The 18,435-nt window shown below is 37.8% G+C and overlaps 1 protein-coding gene across 1 annotated transcript in view; it reads right to left on the reverse strand.

The window, feature by feature from the left end:
- Positions 1-18,435, reverse strand: part of LOC118800277 — a 42,124-nt gene that overhangs the window by 18,734 nt on the left and 4,955 nt on the right. The window contains exons 3-8 of the mRNA XM_036560488.1: positions 17,070-17,162; positions 16,901-16,969; positions 16,135-16,227; positions 10,150-10,215; positions 9,480-9,509; positions 9,123-9,225 (exon numbers count right to left, since the gene is read on the reverse strand). Of these exons, the coding sequence (XP_036416381.1) occupies positions 9,123-9,225; positions 9,480-9,509; positions 10,150-10,215; positions 16,135-16,227; positions 16,901-16,969; positions 17,070-17,162 (454 nt within the window). The remainder of the gene's footprint in view (positions 1-9,122; positions 9,226-9,479; positions 9,510-10,149; positions 10,216-16,134; positions 16,228-16,900; positions 16,970-17,069; positions 17,163-18,435) is intronic.

Consider the following 18,435-nt stretch of genomic DNA (forward strand, 5'->3'; position numbering starts at 1 on the left):
ACACCGCCATACTATATAGAACTGCAGTTATATTACACTGAACCAGGAGTGCTTTCCAACTTAAATATGTAAAATGTATCCATCACAGTAAATATAATTGGTGGAAAGAAACTGTGTCAAATGCCATCAAATTTATTTATGACTACAAAGTAGAGCAGCAAATATCAGCCTGATAATAGTAAAATTTATGAGGTATATGGGCTGCTTACACTGCTCACTTTGGGAGGCTTAGCTGTAACAGCATGTTAAAGCTAACCCCCTGACCATGTGGAGGCTGTTCTTTAGCCTGGTTAGCTCTCACTATGAGATGACTATATTTTATAAAACAGGTCTATATTACAGACACCAAGAGGATGACTAAAAAATTATACAGGCTAAAAAGTGATTAAATAACAAAGCACATACTTGTGTTACCTGTTTTAACACCTTTTGTGTCATATTGTTTTCTGATTTAATACATTCTGTGTTAAAAGTAACACAAAATATGTTGTGTCCAGCTAAACACACTGATGTGTCCAGTTAGAGACAGAATGTGTTGTTTTTTGTGAATTCTGTGACTTAAACTTACAACCCAGTAATCAAGCAGAACAGTCTTCAGGGTGAATCTTAAGAGTTATGACTGGAATAAATTACAGAAAAATCAAACGTTTCATGTTATAAAACTACACGACAGCTACTGTTTTATTAAAAAAAACCTTTTAGTATAGATTAACAAACATTAAAAACATGGTCAAAAGCAACTTGTCCATTATGTGCAGTGTTATATGTTAGAACACTTTGTCTGTTGACTTACACAAAGAAGTACAGCTAGCCACATGTAAGCAAGTGGTATAAATTTAAATTTAAATTTTGATGATTTGTTGTCTCATTCATGAACCAGTGAGTCTATAATGTGTTGAATGATTACTAATACAACTCTTGCTCCATCTAGTGGAGAACACAGTCCAAACTCAATGAATATGCTGCTATTAATATATTAATTAACAGAACTAACAGTTTACAAACTCAACTAAACTGAACATCATCAATAGGAGCAATTCACGCTAAGTGTTTTGCACCAAATTACAGTGGGCTCCTCTGACAACACGGTTAAAAAACCAAGCTCCTAGTAATGAATACTGATAAGTTAATAAAACAACTGACTGGACAAAAACTAAGCTCAACTCAACCTGTTCAAATCATCAAAAAGAGTGATTCCAATCAAATTGCGTCTATCAACTTAAGATCTATTTGCCCAGATGATTCATTGAAATGCATAAGAAAAAAATACCTTTATCACATTAACTAAAGTGTGAAAGTGTCAACTGTTTCTGCTTTTGGTCAGCAGATAAACTTTACCTCCTTAAAACAATGTTTTGCTATAAAACGTGGCACATATTAAAAGACAATAATTTTTTTTTTTTTTTTGTAGAGACAACCTAACATTAAGCATTCAGTAAACTAGACATTTGTAATTAAGTGCACAGAGTCTGAATGCTGTTGAACATAATCACCATTAAAAGTTTGTGCACCCTTGGAATTGCCTGGACTTCCAAAAGAATTGGAAATTTTTCTAGCAAATATATAGTAAACCCAAGAAACATTCAGTGCATGCTTTGTGTCATCACACTGATGATAACAAATATGTTTAAATCTTGCAGATTTCAAGTGCCTAATTGCAAATGTCCAGCATACCGGACAGTGAGATTTGTATAATTATTAAACAACTAAACAAAATAACCTAACTTTTATTTGTAATATTTTGATGAGGAAGGGCAGAGTCTAAAAAGAGACATTTCTAACTAGAGACATTCCACAACACTGTTTCTTAGTTTTGAAAAATAGTTCTGGGTGTAGGTGTGCCCAAACTTTTGACTGGTCACGTACATTCATATTAAATGTGAGGCTAATATAACCAAAGTCTACCTTACTCAAAATGTTTTGGGGTGACATATACTTCTGTTATACCAGTGTCATAACTTTACTGCAGACCTAAAAAAGCAAAGTTCGGACACCAGGAATGTCTTAGCTGATCAAGAACATTTAGGTGAAATTATGTAACCATGAGATGTAGTTTGGATTCCCTAGTTAGAATTATGACCACTGATTTAGTTGGGTTCTCAAAGAACTCAGTATTCAAACTGATGTTTCCAGTAGTTCTTTTTTATTTGCTAATATTAACTGTGACAGTTAATTATGGTCTTGCTCTTACTCTGTTGCTGAATGTGGCTAAATGTGTTGATTGAAATGTACACATCTGAATCAAGTGAATTACCTTTTTCAGTGTAGTTTATATTTTGGCAGGTGTGTCAGGTGCAAAAACTCTTGGATGACAGGCTGGGTTACATCAGAGCTTTGATACACTCATGTTCTACATTCTGAGGCAAGTTTCACCAGTCAATCATCTATCTGACCATGTCATCTTATTACCATTGGCTGCATAGAGAGATTCACCTGGGGGAAATATGATGCATTCAATTTGATTCAAATGTACACATAATTTCCACAAGGATAAAACATACCAACATGAATGGGCCAACTACTGAGAGAATATAGACCAATCAAGAATGTAGACCAATCACAGAGAGCCTGTTATCAGCAACAGCAAATTAATATACTGAGGAATACATAAATACAGAAATTAATAAATAAATAAGCGTGAATAAAACCAAATAAAATAATACATACATGATTATTTTATTGATAAACATTTAAACACATGCAAAAAATATATAGTTTAGAAACAGCCAGAAGTCAGCATATCACAATCAGCATATCACAATCAATCAACATGACATACATGATCAAAATCCAGTAACACAAGCATTAAATGATCTGCTTAGGCCTGTTCAAATTGGTGAAATTAATGTGTCAAATTTATTTTTGACTACCACAGTAAATACCAGCCTGATAAAAGTACAACACATGCAGGATATGGACTGCTTCCATTGTTTACTTTGGGAGCTTTAGTTTTTTTTTTTTTGCAGGGTGTCAGCAAAAGCTCTTGGTTGATGAGCTGAGTTTTGAGTCGCTCATGTTCTGCATTCAGATGCGGGTTCACCAGTTTCACAGGCTGCCTAATCAATGAAATAGTAATCACAGTACCAGGAGTTTTCATGCAAACACATTAGAAAATCACTTAAAATCCATTAGAAAGAATGAGACTGCAATTACAGTCAAGTAAAATTGCTAAAAAATGTAAATGTCTTATTTTGCCATGATGGTTATAATACTATGAAAAAGCCAAGTACAAAACTACAAATGCTTTCTGGATAATACTGCACAGTATCATAGCATTTCTAAATAAAAATGTATACAACAATGCAATATATACACACAACATACACTTTTCTAATCCACTTTATTAGAAACTTCTACCACATACTTCCACTCATTGACCATTTGATACAACTACTTTGTAGCTGTGCTATAAAGCTGTACAAATGCAGACTGTAGTCTATTGCTATCTATTGCTGAACAGTTCATCAGACCACCTCTACCCCACTCATCATTGGTCAGTTTCTGACCACAGGGCTGCTGTTGTCCGGATATTCTCAGCACAGCAGTGACAATGACATGGTAGTGTGTGCTGTTGGTATGAGCGTATCAGACAAAGCAATGGAATTTTTACACCCATCACCCAAAAACATCTAGACAATAGTGGCTCTGTGGTACTGACTGTACACTAGAAAGGTGGAGCGGTTTCTAATAAAGTGGACAAAGAGTAGTATATACATGACAATTAAACCTGAACACTTCAAAAGACATCAGTGAATACACATTTTACTAAATCGTTGACTTTAACAACATACATATGTATCTTTTTTGGCACTACAAATGCTTGAATCTTTTATTGATAATGTCTACATCAGGTGGATGTCACTAAATGTGCCAAGCTTAACAGAGATGAACTAAAATATATAAGTATATAGACATTTAATGTAACACAAAGGGTGCTAAGATGTAACTTTGGGTAGGCTATGTCAAAAACCGAACACTTTTAGTACAACCCCATTTCCAAAATAGTTGGGATGTTGTGCAAAATGTAAATAAAAACAGAATGCAATGATGTGCAAATCATTTAAAATCTATATTAAATCATAAACTCCATATTATATCAAATGTTGAAACTAAGACATTTTATTGTTTTTTTGAAAAATATATGCCCATTTTGAATTTGATGCCAGCAACACATTTCAAAAAAGTTGGGACGGGGACAACAAACGACTGGTAAAGTTGTGGAATGCTAAAAACACCTGATGGTTAATTGGCAACAGGTCAGTAACATGATATAAAAAGAGCATCTCAGAGAGTCTTTCGACATAAAGATGAGGAGGGGTTAAACAATTCAAGAATAACTTTTCTCAGCATTAAATAGCAAAGAACTTGGGGATTTCATTGTCTACAGTACATAATAACATTAAAAGATTCAGAGAATCTGGAAAAATCTTTGTATGCAAGGCCAAATAACAGTATATGCTGGCCATGATCTTTGGGCCATCCGGCAGCACTGCATTAGAAACAGACACAAATCTGTAGTGAAAACCACTGCAATGAGCTCAGGAACACCTATGAAAATGAATGTCTATGAACACAGTTCAACGCTGCATCTATAAATACAAGTTAAAACTCTATCATGCAAAGACGAAATCATATATAAACAGGATCCAGAAACACCGCCACCTTCTCTGGGCCAGAGCTCACTTAAGATGGACTGAGGCAAAGTGGAAAAGTGTCCTGTGGTCCGACAAATCAAAATTTGAAATTCTTTTTGGAAATCATGGACATTGTGTCCTCCGGGCTAAAGACCACTCAGCTTGTTATTAGCGCATAGTTCAAAAGCCAGTATCCGTGAAGGTATGGGGTGCATTAGTGTACATGGCATGGTGACGACATCACTAAATGCTGAACGATATATGGTTTACCTTTTTTTCAAGGTAGGCCTTGCTTATTTCAGAAAGACAATGAAAAACCACATTCTACACATTCTACCAGCATGGCTCTGTAGTGAGAGTTAGGGTGCTAAACTGACCTGCCTGCAGTCCAGAGTCCTTGCTGCATTATGAAATGAAAAATACGACAAATGAGCCCCCGAACCGTTGAGCAGCTGAAATCCTATATCGAACAAGAATGGGGTGATGCAACGCAGGGGTAAACATGCCCCTGTCCCAACTTTTTTGGAATGTGTTGCTGGCATTCAAAATGGCCGAATATTTTTCAATAATAAAATTTCTCAGTTTCAACATTTGATATGTTGTCTTTGTACTATTTTCTATTAAATATAGCGTTTACATGATTTGCACATCATTGCATTCTATTTTTATTTATATTCTGCACTGTCTTAACATTTTTGGAAATGGGGTTGTACATAGGTGCCAACTAGGGAGGGGCACTGGCTCGTTGGCCTCCCAAAACTAGCATAAAGCTCACAAAAAGTTGCAGTAGTGAAACTACACTGAACAGTCTGAAAACAGCTGCGGCACTATGGTCACTATGGCAACCAGAAAAACTGCTGTTTTTCGCTTGTGCATTACACTCATGGATTCTTTTCCCAACACTTAATAATGATATAAATTAAAACTATGAGCAGATCACATTCCATGTTCCCTTTATGTGATCTACTCATTACAAGACGACAGTAGTGCAAAGTGATCACATTATATACTTCAACACAAGTGTGTGATAATGAAAACTTAATAAATTATTCATAATTTACATACATTCACCAATGAAACCTGCTCTTATTTTAGAATCCTTCCTCCAAATTAAATGTCTGTCAGATTAGGACATAAAAAAAAATGTATAACCCAAGTTGGCACCAATGATTTACTATATCTAGTAATATAATATATTATACAAAACATAACATTAATTCAATACATTTAGTTATAACAGTGCACACTCAAAGCCCCTGCATAATTTTTTCTGTATCCAGTTCTTCTGTTCCATATTGACCACAATGTGTCACAAGATGGATTTATGCTGTAACATTCCACTGTCAAAAGGCCTGTAATGACAAATATGTTAAATCTGTTTCCATCTTTATTGCAGGGTACGTGAGCATGCAGCAGAAATTTCCACTGTTTTACTGAAAGGAGTAATGGGTTTGTGTCAGTTTGACATGAACTTTGCTTCAGGAACTGTGTTTAAGTAACTGAGAAAAACTTTAAATCATGATGGACTGAAACCTAAATATTACCTAAAATAACAGTATTTCAACCATGTGGAATATGAACTTTGTTTTACCTCCTACAAAACTGAATTCCGAGAAGAACGAACAGGATGGGTCTCCAGTTCTGTTGATGATTCCTGTGTCTAAGGCAAGACATGCAAGTTACAGGTCATATTTGGACATGGACAAAGTTGTTATTTTATCTGTCAGCCTACTAAAGTTGAAATAAAAAAAATAAATATGAGAGTTTTAAGACTCAAATATGCTGTGGTAGACAGCTAAAATAACAACTTCAAACAGATCGGTCTTAGCTCCAAAAGGGTTTGCATTCTGTTGAATGCTTTGTTATTGGTTTAATAAAAACATATGTAAATGTGAAGGCTTTACTCTAGTGGGTCCAATATGCCTTACAATGTGTGCTTGACTTGAAAAAAACATCTGCATTCCCCAAATTGCAGTATATTTTCTAATGTAAAACCTAAAACGAGTGATGCCGGATCTTTAATGTGACCTTGCAAGCAACAAAAGTAAAGTGGAAAACATGTCTGGGTGAGAGGTTGGGAGGAATGATGAAGCTGTATTTGTCCAAAAAAAAATTAAGTTGGTTATCTTATACACAAAGTAAATTATGAACAATGAGAACGCCCATTGATTGAGGGTAAATGATTCATTTAATTAAGTAATATGAAAATGGTTGTGTTCTTTATGAATACGTGCAAATAGAAGTAAATATCAGAGTCACTGACCTTCACTGGCCTAAAAGTCACAGAGCTTAAACCCTGATCTATTAATAACTAATTGTCATTTCATATTTATTTAAAAAAAGTAATCCTGCACAGATCACCTTTGGGTTTGTGTGTTGTTACAAAAGTGAGTAGAGCAAAAATGCTGGTAGATTATTTTGAGTTAATTTAAGAGTTAATTTCACTATATATAGTATATTGTATATTGGCTTTTAAACAGTTCATATGAAATCTTAAGCAGACAGAATTACATTAGACTGTCATGTAGATCAAACCTGGATCTAGTCCACTCAACTAATCTACATGTTAGATTATTAAAACATCAAATGGATATTGCAATCTGTCCAAAAACAAACAGAATTGAAATTTAACAGCAGGATAAATCTGTTCTACAACCAGTCAGTAGGTACACCGAACCCAGCATCACAGAAAACCCACTGGATTTCTCAACAACCAATAACAAAGCACTCCACTCTGTGTTGTGCTCTCCCTGTTGGAGCCATGGTCCTCTCATTCGACTTAACACCCTTCCCATTTGGTTTTCCAGCATGTACTAATACACTATTCAGTTAACTGGCTGCTGTGAGCCTTCAGCCCATGGTAACAAATTACAGTCAACTGCCAGTCATATAAATGTGGGTCCATATGTTTTCTACGATTATATCAAGTTTTTAATGGAAAATTCTCTTTAGTACTCTTTAATACTCACCACTGATGCCCGTTTACACCTGCACAATCGACACAATTCATCTAGGTCACCCGTTAATCTGTAATAGAATAATAAAATAACAAAATTCTTGTGCAAAGGCTCTGATCAATTTTCCCTCTTTTCTAAGCATCAAATTCGCTTGTTTTTCTCTCTTAGACAGCTCTCTGGTCTTCATATTGATTTATCCTTTTTAACAACAAATGCATTCTTCACAGGCAAAACCCAGGGCTCAAACCAAGAGAAGACATTCAAAACAGTTAACTGTTTAACCAATCAATCTAACAGGGCAAACAAAGAAAAGGTTGGTTCAAACAATAGGTTCCATGTTCTAAGTTGTTTGAATTGTTTAGATGTGAACATCAGGAAATAAAAGCTGAAATTCTGATCTATCATGTCGTATTCATCTTTTGATCTCCAACCCAAATGTCTTCATGTATTGGCACAATTGGCACAACAAGCCATTAACAAACTACCAAAGATGGCGTCTCTGTTTAGCAGAAGTGAGAATTGGCAGAACATTCCTTTGTTTCACTATGTAGCACATCAGGAGTTTTTAGCATTGTGTTTGGCCCCTGTGCTCTCTATTTGATACAAAAACAATATGGACTAACAAAGCTGAACAGAAAAGGCTTTGATGTTTCAAAGGCTGATTATGCTTTTACAAACATATGTCACAATGCAGAGAACGGGTTCATGGGTAAGCACAGCTCGCAGAGGCCACAATGTGAACACTGACAGGCCTCAACAGGCCTCAAGTCTGCAGAACTGTGCATCAAGCAAATGCTAATTAGCTGTTTTGGTAGGGTCTGGGACAGGACGAGACCCAAAACTAAACTAGTGCAAAATTAAACACAGTTGTTCAAGGACCAGTTGGGGGAAGAGGTCTGACAATACAAACATTCATACAACAAAAAAACAGTGAAGCAAGGATTAATTCTTGGAGAGAGAGAGAGAGAGAGAGAGAGAGACAGAGGAAAAACACAACAGATTTTCCACTTTGTTTGCTGTACATTCAGGTCTGGACAGTGCCCCCTAGTGCACTGACACCTCTGTGTACAACACATGCACAGACGTATAATTCGGCTTTGTACAAAATTTTAAGACTATGGCATGATTGTAAATTATACTTATAAAATAAACTTACACAATTTGAAGAGTAAGACAGCACAGTGCAAAGACACATTCAGAGGGTATGAGTATGACTCGCAAATCCACTGTGCACTCACCATTTCCTAATGGAAAATATGAAAACGATATTGAACAAACAAAAGCAGTAACAATCATTTACATTAAAACATTGCTAGTTAGTTATTGATTAGGTAATAAATTTCATAAGATTTCATGATGAGTGTTAATCTGAATTTTTTGCAGTGCTGCATTTTACAGTATTACCAGTATATGAACAATGATTCAGAGAACCGAATTCAATTAGATGACATTATAATAGTCATATGTAATCAACACAAGTCAAAATGTATTCCTTTTGTAGTTTAAACATATACAACACTGTTGATCTCACTCACGTGCTTTGAGAATCAGTTCTACTGCCAGTGCAATAGAATTCACAAAAATGAGACCCACTGCCCCCAGCATGTACACAAGCATGTACGCATGTGAAAAACCTGTATAAAAAAGCCGTTTATCAAGCAATCATATATAAAAGAAAACTCAGTAAAATTCAGAAATTTATGAAACTAAAAAAAAGTAAAAACAAGTAATTACTCACTACGGATTACAAAATTAAATGATTAATCACACATTAAGTATGAGTATGCTATTCTGCAAATGTGGAACTGAGGCTGGTTTCATCTCAGGCATTATTCAATTGACTGTATCGTATTTTAGCCTCCTAAAGAGTGTGTGCTTTTATGCTTACCTTGTTGTGTGGTGCCTCTCTCCAGAGATCCTGTGAGGAAGTGACATATGTAAAGGAAAATGAAGTAAGTTAAAGTATCAGTCTGGTGTTCATTAACCTCCCATAATGTTTGTGCAACTGGTACAAGGTACCAAGAAGTATATCGCTGTTGTCAGAAGAAAACCTCTCCAACCTCTCCATTTTTTCAGTTTTTGACATAATTTGAAAATGACTGTTGTCCTTTATATTGTGTGTAAATTTCATGATGAATGAAAAGAAATGACAAAAAATGACTCAGAAAAAAGTCTGGTTCCATTGACTTACATTAAAAGTAAAGTATGTTTTTTCCTTCTCCTGTAAAGTTACCATTTTGGAGATACAAGGTTTTGTTCCGACAACAGCGATATGCATAAGTATACAAACAGAACGGAAAACAGTTTCCTGTTAAAACTGGGCTAAAGAGAAAAAACTCTTCTTTAATGTAAATTGTCTTTTAAAAAGCTTTGTGGAAAGTACTTTATAACAAGATAAGTTTTCTTTGAAATTTATAGTTTTAACATTACACAATCCTTTTCAATGAATTCCCACCAATTATGTGATGAATGTTCTTACATGTACCGTATTCTTTCAACAAAAAACGAATTTGAAAGACATCAGAATAAAAAATGCATATCGGATAAATGGACCAGACCTTGAAATAATGCTATCACAGACAAAACGTGGAGATATGCAGTCGCACAGGTCAATTCTTCTCGTTCTGCATATGACACAGAAAAACAAATATTTTACACTGATTGAATCACAATGACTTAATCCATGCATCCACATATTAATGCCTAAAAATTATTTCAAAATTCACAACACAGTTTAATATAGCAGTTTTGTACTTGATAATTCTTATTAACATGTCCTCTTCACGTCCAAAAAACTGGTAACACTTTACTTACAGGTGCTGTTCATAAACTTACATGCCACATTTTTAAAGCTTACTTCATAAACATTTTTTAAAGCTTACTTCAACAAGCATCAGCTGCCTTAACTGCTTTAGTCAGGTTTTATGTAAAGTTGCCATAATGCCCATGTTTTGGCTAACATTAGGCTGCTTCCTGACATTTCCTGAAGTGAAATGACAGCACTTAATGAGAATTATGTAAATCAGTGTATTTTTGCTACACTATATTTCCAAAAGTATTCGCTCGTCTGCTTTCACACGCATATGAACTTGAGTGACATCCCATTCTTAATCCATAGGGTTTAATATGATGTCGGCCCACCCTTTGCAGCTATAACAGCTTCAACTCTTCTGGGAAGGCTTTCCACAAGGTTTAGGAGTGTGTTTATGGGAAGTGCATTTGTGAGGTCTGACACTGATGTTGGACAAGAAGGCCTGGCATGCAGGCTCCGCTCTAATTCATCCCAAAGGTGTTCTATCAGGTTGAGGTCAGGACTCTGCGCAGGCCAGTCAAGCTCTTCCACACCAAACTCGCTCATCCATGTCTTTATGGACCTTGCTTTGTGCACTGGTGCGCAGTCATGTTGGAACAGGAAGGGGCCGTCCCCAAACTGTTCCCACAAAGTTGGGAGCATGAAATTGTCCAAAATCTCTTGGTGCTGAAGCATTAAGAGTTCCTTTCACTGGAACTAAGAGACCGAGCCCAACTCCTGAAAAACAACCCCACACCATAATCCCCCCCACCACACTTTACACTTGGCACAATGCAATCAGACAAGTACCGTTCTCCTGGCAACCGCCAAACCCAGACTGGTCCATCGGATTGCCAGATGGAGAAGTGTGATTCGTAACTCCAGAGAACACGTCTCCACTGCTCTAGAGTCCAGTGGCGGCGCTTTACACCACTGCATTCGACGCTTTGCATTGCGCTTGGTGATGTAAGGCTTGGATGCAGCTGCTCGGCCATAGAAACCCATTCCATGAAGCTCTCTACGCTGTTCTTGAGCTAATCTGAAGGCCACATGAAGTTTGGAGGTCTGTAGCAATTGACTCTGCAGAAAGTTGCCGACCCCTGCGCACTATGCGCCTCAGCATCCGCTGACCCTGCTCTGTCATTTTACTTGGCCGACCACTTCGTGGCTGAGTTGCTGTCGTTCCCAATCGCTTCCACTTTGTTATAATACCACTGACAGTTGACTGTGGAATATTTAGTAGTGAGGAAATTTCACGACTGGACTTGTTGCACAGGTGGCATCCTATCACGGTACCACGCTGGAGTTCACTGAGCTCCTGAGAGCGACACATTCTTTCACAAATGTTTGTAGAAGCAGTCTGCATGCCTAGGTGCTTAGTTTTATACACCTGTGGCCATGGAAGTGAATGGAACACCTAAACTCAATGATTTGGATGGGTGAGTGAATACTTTCGGCAATATAGTGTATGTCTGAGTGGCATAATGGTAATTATGTTGTAGAATTTGCCAAGTCAGGTTGGTTGCACAGTTGAATAAAAGTGGGAACTTTTTTGGCGTGGTAGCAGATGTTGACATGCAATGGCCAGGCGCCCTGACCAAATGGACTGTATTGATCCCATTCCAAGAACCACAGCTGACAGTGAGTTGTGTCTGCTGAGGTGAACAGGTCCAGGTGTGCCTGTCCATATTTGCCCCAGATAATACTGACCATGTGTTGGTCAGGTCTCCAGTGGCCCAGGCTCACCATGTGCCATGGGAGTGCGTCTGCTGTCGGGTTAGTAACACCCAATAAGTGAGCAGCTCTCAATGACAGGAACTTGGCATGTCCATAGGTCCTGCGCCAGGCTGCGTAATCGTTCATAAGCACTGGAGGTCTGGAAGAAAATACTTTAAGGCAAGTTTCACTGCTTGCAGCTTGAGGTGGTTGATATGTTCCTGTGGTAGATGCATCTGTTTTCACCACCTCTCTGCATGCAGGCAGCTGACCCATCATTGTCCTGGACATGAGGAACTGTAAAGACCGGCATGATCTGAGAGCTATCAGACACTCATATGGAGACCTGTGCTGCAGCTGTGAGGAGTCCACAGCAGTGCTTAGTACTTCATCTTTGCTCCCTGCCTCAGGCGGCCAATGAGTAGCAGAATCGCCTGGGCTCAGTCCATGAACAGCAAGGCCACCATCATTTGAGAGTTCAGCAACAGTTTGTTCTTTTCCCAGTTTATAGATAGGTCCAGTGCTTAAACGTGGTCCAATAGCCTCCAAGTATCCTTAAGCACTCACTCTTCAGAGGGGACAAACACCAGCCAACTGTCCAAGTACGAATGCATTTTTAGCCCTTGCTCCATTAGGGTTGTCAGGGCAGCCTGCATGCACTTTGAAAATGTCCTTGAAGTTTACAACAGTCCGAACGGAATAACTTTGAATTGGAACACTTTGCCCAGGAATGCAAACCATAGAAAACACCTTTGCCTTGATGAATGTGGAAGCAAGCATCTCTAAAGTCCACCAAAGTGAACCATTCTCCTTGGCAAACACTGCACAGAACAGTAGCAGTGTATAGCATGCGGAAGGGTAGAACTTTTAGAAATGAGTTTAACAGCCGGAGGTTCAGAATTGCCTCCATCTTTCTTTGGAACAATTAAGTAATTTGAGTAAAAGCCCTCTGGCTGAACATCAGGGTCCAGATTTTTTATTTCTCCTCTGTACGGGAGGGAACTGACTTCCAGGGAGAGCGTCAACAAATGAACTCTGTTCTGAACAACAGTAACCTTCAGGAAGGCACTGTGAGGAGGCCAACACCAGAAGTGCAGCCTGTAGACTGTCGACATGATACCCAAGACCTATTGGTCTATCCTTTTTCAATAGGCCATGTGTTGGGCTGCCAGCAGCTCCATCACCGGCTGAGGACAGTCAAAGATAGCCAGACAGGTAGCTTAGGGTGGCGAGGCTGGGGTTTTGTATTAGAGCTTGGCTGCAGCTTGGTACCCCAGACCTGAGTACTCACTGGAGATAAGAGAAAGTTCCTGTGCAACGATAGCAGTGTTGCACTCATGGGGTCTCCAGCCTAGATGACTTGGAGAAGGAAGAGCAGCATTCAAGAGCTTCCTTAACTGAGGGGCCAAAAACATGGCCCAGAACTACAGGCAGAGAGTGTATTTTTACCCTGCATGCATCTGAAAGCACAGACTGCACCAGCCATACTTGGCAGCAGCCATGAACCAAATCTGACACCTGTCTTCCATGACCCCAAGCCAGACAGACAGTTGACCAAAACGCAATGTTTAAGAGTTCATTGGTGCTAAGGCTTTGCAGACAAGAATGCAGGGCCAAGAGCAAAAGGGAGAGTTAACAATCCTGGCCATCCTGGTGGCTGTATTATTTGCCCTGGAAAAGAGCCCATCCATGTGTCTACGTTCCACACTGGAACAACATGGGTCAGGGTGCAGTGCTTCATCTGGGGACACTACCTTAGAAGCAACACAAGAATCCACTGCCAGCACTGAAGTGAGCATGCATGAAGAGCTTACTCATTTTGGTCCTGTAGTCACTGGTGCATCGAACACAAGCTTAGCCATCACAAGCTTCAGCACATTTTGAACCTGGTTGACCAGCACCGCTGGCATGAATGGAGTGCTTACCTCGGAATGCAGTGTCGATGAGTAGGAAAGAGGCTCGTGGGGCTGAACTGCCCCAAGGCTGAGAAATGCTGTTCAGGGTATTCAGGGTCTCTTTCGAGTAAATCTCCCTGTACATTATCCTCTGCTGAAATAACACAGCAGTCATGGTCATCAGGCTCACTGTGAAGTAACTTCACCAAATGCCATTTATTCCCAGTAAAACAAAGCAGGAATTAAACCACAGAGTGCTTATTTTTGGAGTTTTGCTGGGCTCAGCAGCTGTGGCCATGGACTAAAGGCTCCGCCATCTGTCTAGCAGCTGATTCACACATACTACCTTTGCATGGCGTGAGTGATGCGGCAGTGCGAGCGCTGCAGCTCAAACACGCTGGCCTTTCATACATACAGTGTTTGTATGTAGACCTCTACTACAATTCTCAGCAGTCCAAACCTACACCAAGGACAAGTCGGACAAGGAGTGGATGACAACAGCTCATAGAGGACGAATGAGCTGGGGCTTGTAGAGCCTGAGATGCTTAAGTGAAGCTCACTCAGGTGTGGTCAGATGAGTAGTTGATGGCAATAGCCCAACACAACTCTGACACTGTAAACAGTGGACCTAAAAGCCTGGCTGCACAACCAGTCTAATGGTAAGAAAAGAGGAAGTTTGCAATGATGATATAGCCCGGTAGAGGAGTCACATGTGACTCACTGGGAATGCAACCACCCAGTCTGTAGCTGCGTATGCATGGAAATATCCACGCAGGTACTGCATGTGCATTACAATGGAAAGGAACCACCACAGGACCACTGATGGCCAGATATTATTTTGGTGGGTGATCGTTCTCAGCATAGCAGTAACACTGACATAGTAGTGTGTGGTGCTGAGTGTATCAGACACAGAGGTGTTGCTGGGGTTTTTATACGTCAGTGTCACTGCTAGGTTGAGAGCGGACCACCACCCAAAATATCCAGACAAGAGCAGCTCTGTGGTCTGAAACTAAACATACCAATAATAATTCCAGTGTGACATCTATTCATTGTCCCTGATGCAGGACTAGCGGATGTATAATATATAGAATGTATATATAATATGAACTGTGCATGGAAAAACAATGAGCTATAGTTTGTAACTGTATGAGAAAGTGTAGCAACAAAGTATGTTTGTCTAATAAAGTGGTCAGTTAGTCTACACCATGTGTAAAAACCCCTTCAACACCACTGTGTCAGATGCACTAGTACCACAGGTAAATCTTCACAAAAGATGGCATGAGAGTTTATCATGAAATTTGTACTTCAAGATGGAGACTTATTTTAGTGTTCTCCAAAAAGTGTTAAGCAGGTTGTAATCTGAGTGAAATCCAGTGTAATGTTTGAGTTGATAACACAAGTAAAAACAACCTGAACATCAGAATTGTGTGCCAACATGGAATTAAAGGGTACAGCAATTAAGAAAAAAAAAACTGCAATAAAATGAAACCTGTAAGTATAAACATTTATACTTCAGAAAATTAAGACATTTCCATATTTACACCACTACTTAAATATTTAATATTCAAGAGTATTTGGGGTAAAATGGCTTTGTAAAAACTACAATATATTTACATTCTAAAATTCATTTTTTTGGAATCCATAATATGGTAGTACATAAATTCAAAAGATTCATGTAATGTAAACAGAGCAGTTTCATATTTGGACACTGAATTTTGGGACAGGTGACAACGTTTTCCAGGATTGTTCTGAAAATAAAGCCAGCAAGGTTAAACTGTATTGCAGGAGTATTCCACTGCAGTCCTGAAGAGCAGAAAACCAGCACAGTTTGGTGATTCCTAACTCTAACACACATAATTCAACTCAGTAGTTAATTGCAAGGTTTTATAGGTGTATTTGTACAGAGAAATTACCAAACTACACTGTGCATCTTCCAGGACCTGAACTGATGACCCCTGCTTTACTGGTTCATGAATAGTCTAGGAACCTGATAATGTCCCACACATGTGACTTGAGTTAATGTGGCTTGGATGCATATTTGGTATAAGGTGCTTCAGTATTTGGGTTCACTTGGGTTCACATGAGGATCATTAAGTAGAAAAGTACCATAAAAAAAATAATGAAATAGGGCTGGTGCCTACCTTTCATAGTTTCCAGCGTGTCATAATGTAAATAGATTGACACTGATGCATTTAGGGAGAGTAGGATTAGCAAAACTAATGTCCAGAGATATGCTGCAAACAACAAAATGTTCAGTGTTTTCACACAAAACAGTCCACATAACAAGCCAACAATTCACATAACTCTTTTTTTATGAGTCAATCTGTTTGAGATGTTTGAAAACCAGATGCCTAAATAGGCAATAATACCACCTTTAGAAAAGTTATTTGCTGAAATGCTAGGCTAACATTGAGTCTATAGGCTAACTTAAATGAATTCACATCTAGGGCATACAATGTATAGAAGCATATCAGTTGCAAAATTAAAATAAAAATGTAATATGTAAAATGGCAGTGTATTCTTATGTTTGAATTTAAATTTCCCAATCATATATGTAATTTCAGGCTCAACATGAAAATTCAAATTCAATTTTACCATTTTAATTTGCCATTTGGTACACCAGTATTGACATTTCATTTACACAGAGATTTAGATGCTTTCCAAGTAACTTTATTTAAATAAAAATGTATGCGAAAGAGTCGAATAAGTGATAATGCTCCCAACTATTGTGTAATGCCACTGCAAAGCAATAAAAGGCTTTACTGAAAGATTTCACAGACCAAGATTTAAATAATACTGCTTTGTAAAGGCATAAGGAAATTAAGAGTGATTAAAGTTCCCAATCTTTTAAAGAAAAGCTAAAAATAATGATTTAAAAACATGCAAAGTATCCCTAGGTGTACTTACGTTTACACTTGACTTTCAAAAAGTGCCAGAAGATTACTAAAGGTAAAAGCAATGACACAGACAGAGTTTCTGAAAAACAGAGAGTGTGAATCACATTAAAGTGACAAAGTTAATATCAGTAACAAAACATAGTTCAATACAACATTAACTATACAAAACAATTACTTACCTAGATTTCTATATAAGAAGATAATAAGGAGCAGGCGTCCAAAATTGGCAACTTCTGTTACTGTATAAATCCACGGTCTGTGTTTTGTGTAAGCTTCACTCAAAATGAAATAAAACATTAATAAAATGTTATTAGTGCTAGCCTATTAATATAATATAATATAAAAAGTAGCTACAATACAGACCAGGTGCTGTGACATAATATGAATTTCTGTCTTTCCCACCCAAATTTCAGGCCATGAGTCTATCATCAGAGTCTGAATCCTGAATCATTTGGATTTTACATAGTTGGGGCAGGACTATGGTGGGCCTCATTGATTCATAAATTCAAATATTGTAACCGATTACATGTAATTCAGGATTTATCAGTTAGTGCTATTATGTACAGATTGGCATGTATAGCAGACTGCATGAAGCATATTTCTCTAGTTTGCTTCAAGAACGGATTCTCTATTAACTATTAAGTTCTAGACGAAAAACATTTCCTTTCTTTTCTTTACTGGAAGGGTCTCACATCAGTGCACTTGTATAAGGCCTACATCATCATTTGTTTTTCTGATGTTTATTTATTTAATTTATTTTATTTTTAGTGGGGTTCCACTTTATTTGGATAGCCCCCTACAGATTATCTACAGATGTCCAAAATTTTAACAAACCATCTGGTGAGATTCTCAGCAAGTTAAGATTAGGATTAGACTATAATTATGGTTAGGTTTAGGTTTTGAGTTGAGGTTAAAGGTAGAGTTTCGATGAGGGGTTGGGAAAGTTAAGGTAGTTTAAGGTAGTGTTTATTTGAGTGTAAGTTAAAGGCAAGGAAATCATCCTAAAAGCATCTACAGAAGGATATCCAAATAAAGGGTTACAATTTTTTACAAGTTTCTCTTAATAAAGTGGATAGTCCTAGTTCTAAAATCTGATTGGCTCAGCTATATTTTGTACAGATGCATCAAGACACCAAAAACCTGTTAATGGATGGTTAATGGTGCTGTTAATGGAATGATAATTAACTGTAATGCTGCTCACATGGACCAATGATGATAGGTGACTGAAATGAATTGTTCTCCATCAGCAGTCCATGGTTGCTGGACAAAATTAACATACTCTAAATGAATTGCATTTTTTTGGTGGGAGAATTTATTGTGTTTGTTATTAATTACATGTAATTAATATATAAAAGCAACAAGACATTTGCCTGCCATGTATTCCAGTGATTTTTTCATAGGCAAGTGGGTTCCTCTCTGCTTCATGTCATACCTAATCACAACCTTAGTCATGATAATCACTGTAATGGTCTATCATGGCTAATTGCTTTAGTGAACATAGGCTTCCAACTCTTTACGATGGTCATTTGATGTTAACTACCCATG

Source organism: Colossoma macropomum, unplaced genomic scaffold, assembly GCF_904425465.1.
Source record: "Colossoma macropomum unplaced genomic scaffold, Colossoma_macropomum, whole genome shotgun sequence".
In the NCBI taxonomy this organism is placed as follows: domain Eukaryota; kingdom Metazoa; phylum Chordata; class Actinopteri; order Characiformes; family Serrasalmidae; genus Colossoma; species Colossoma macropomum.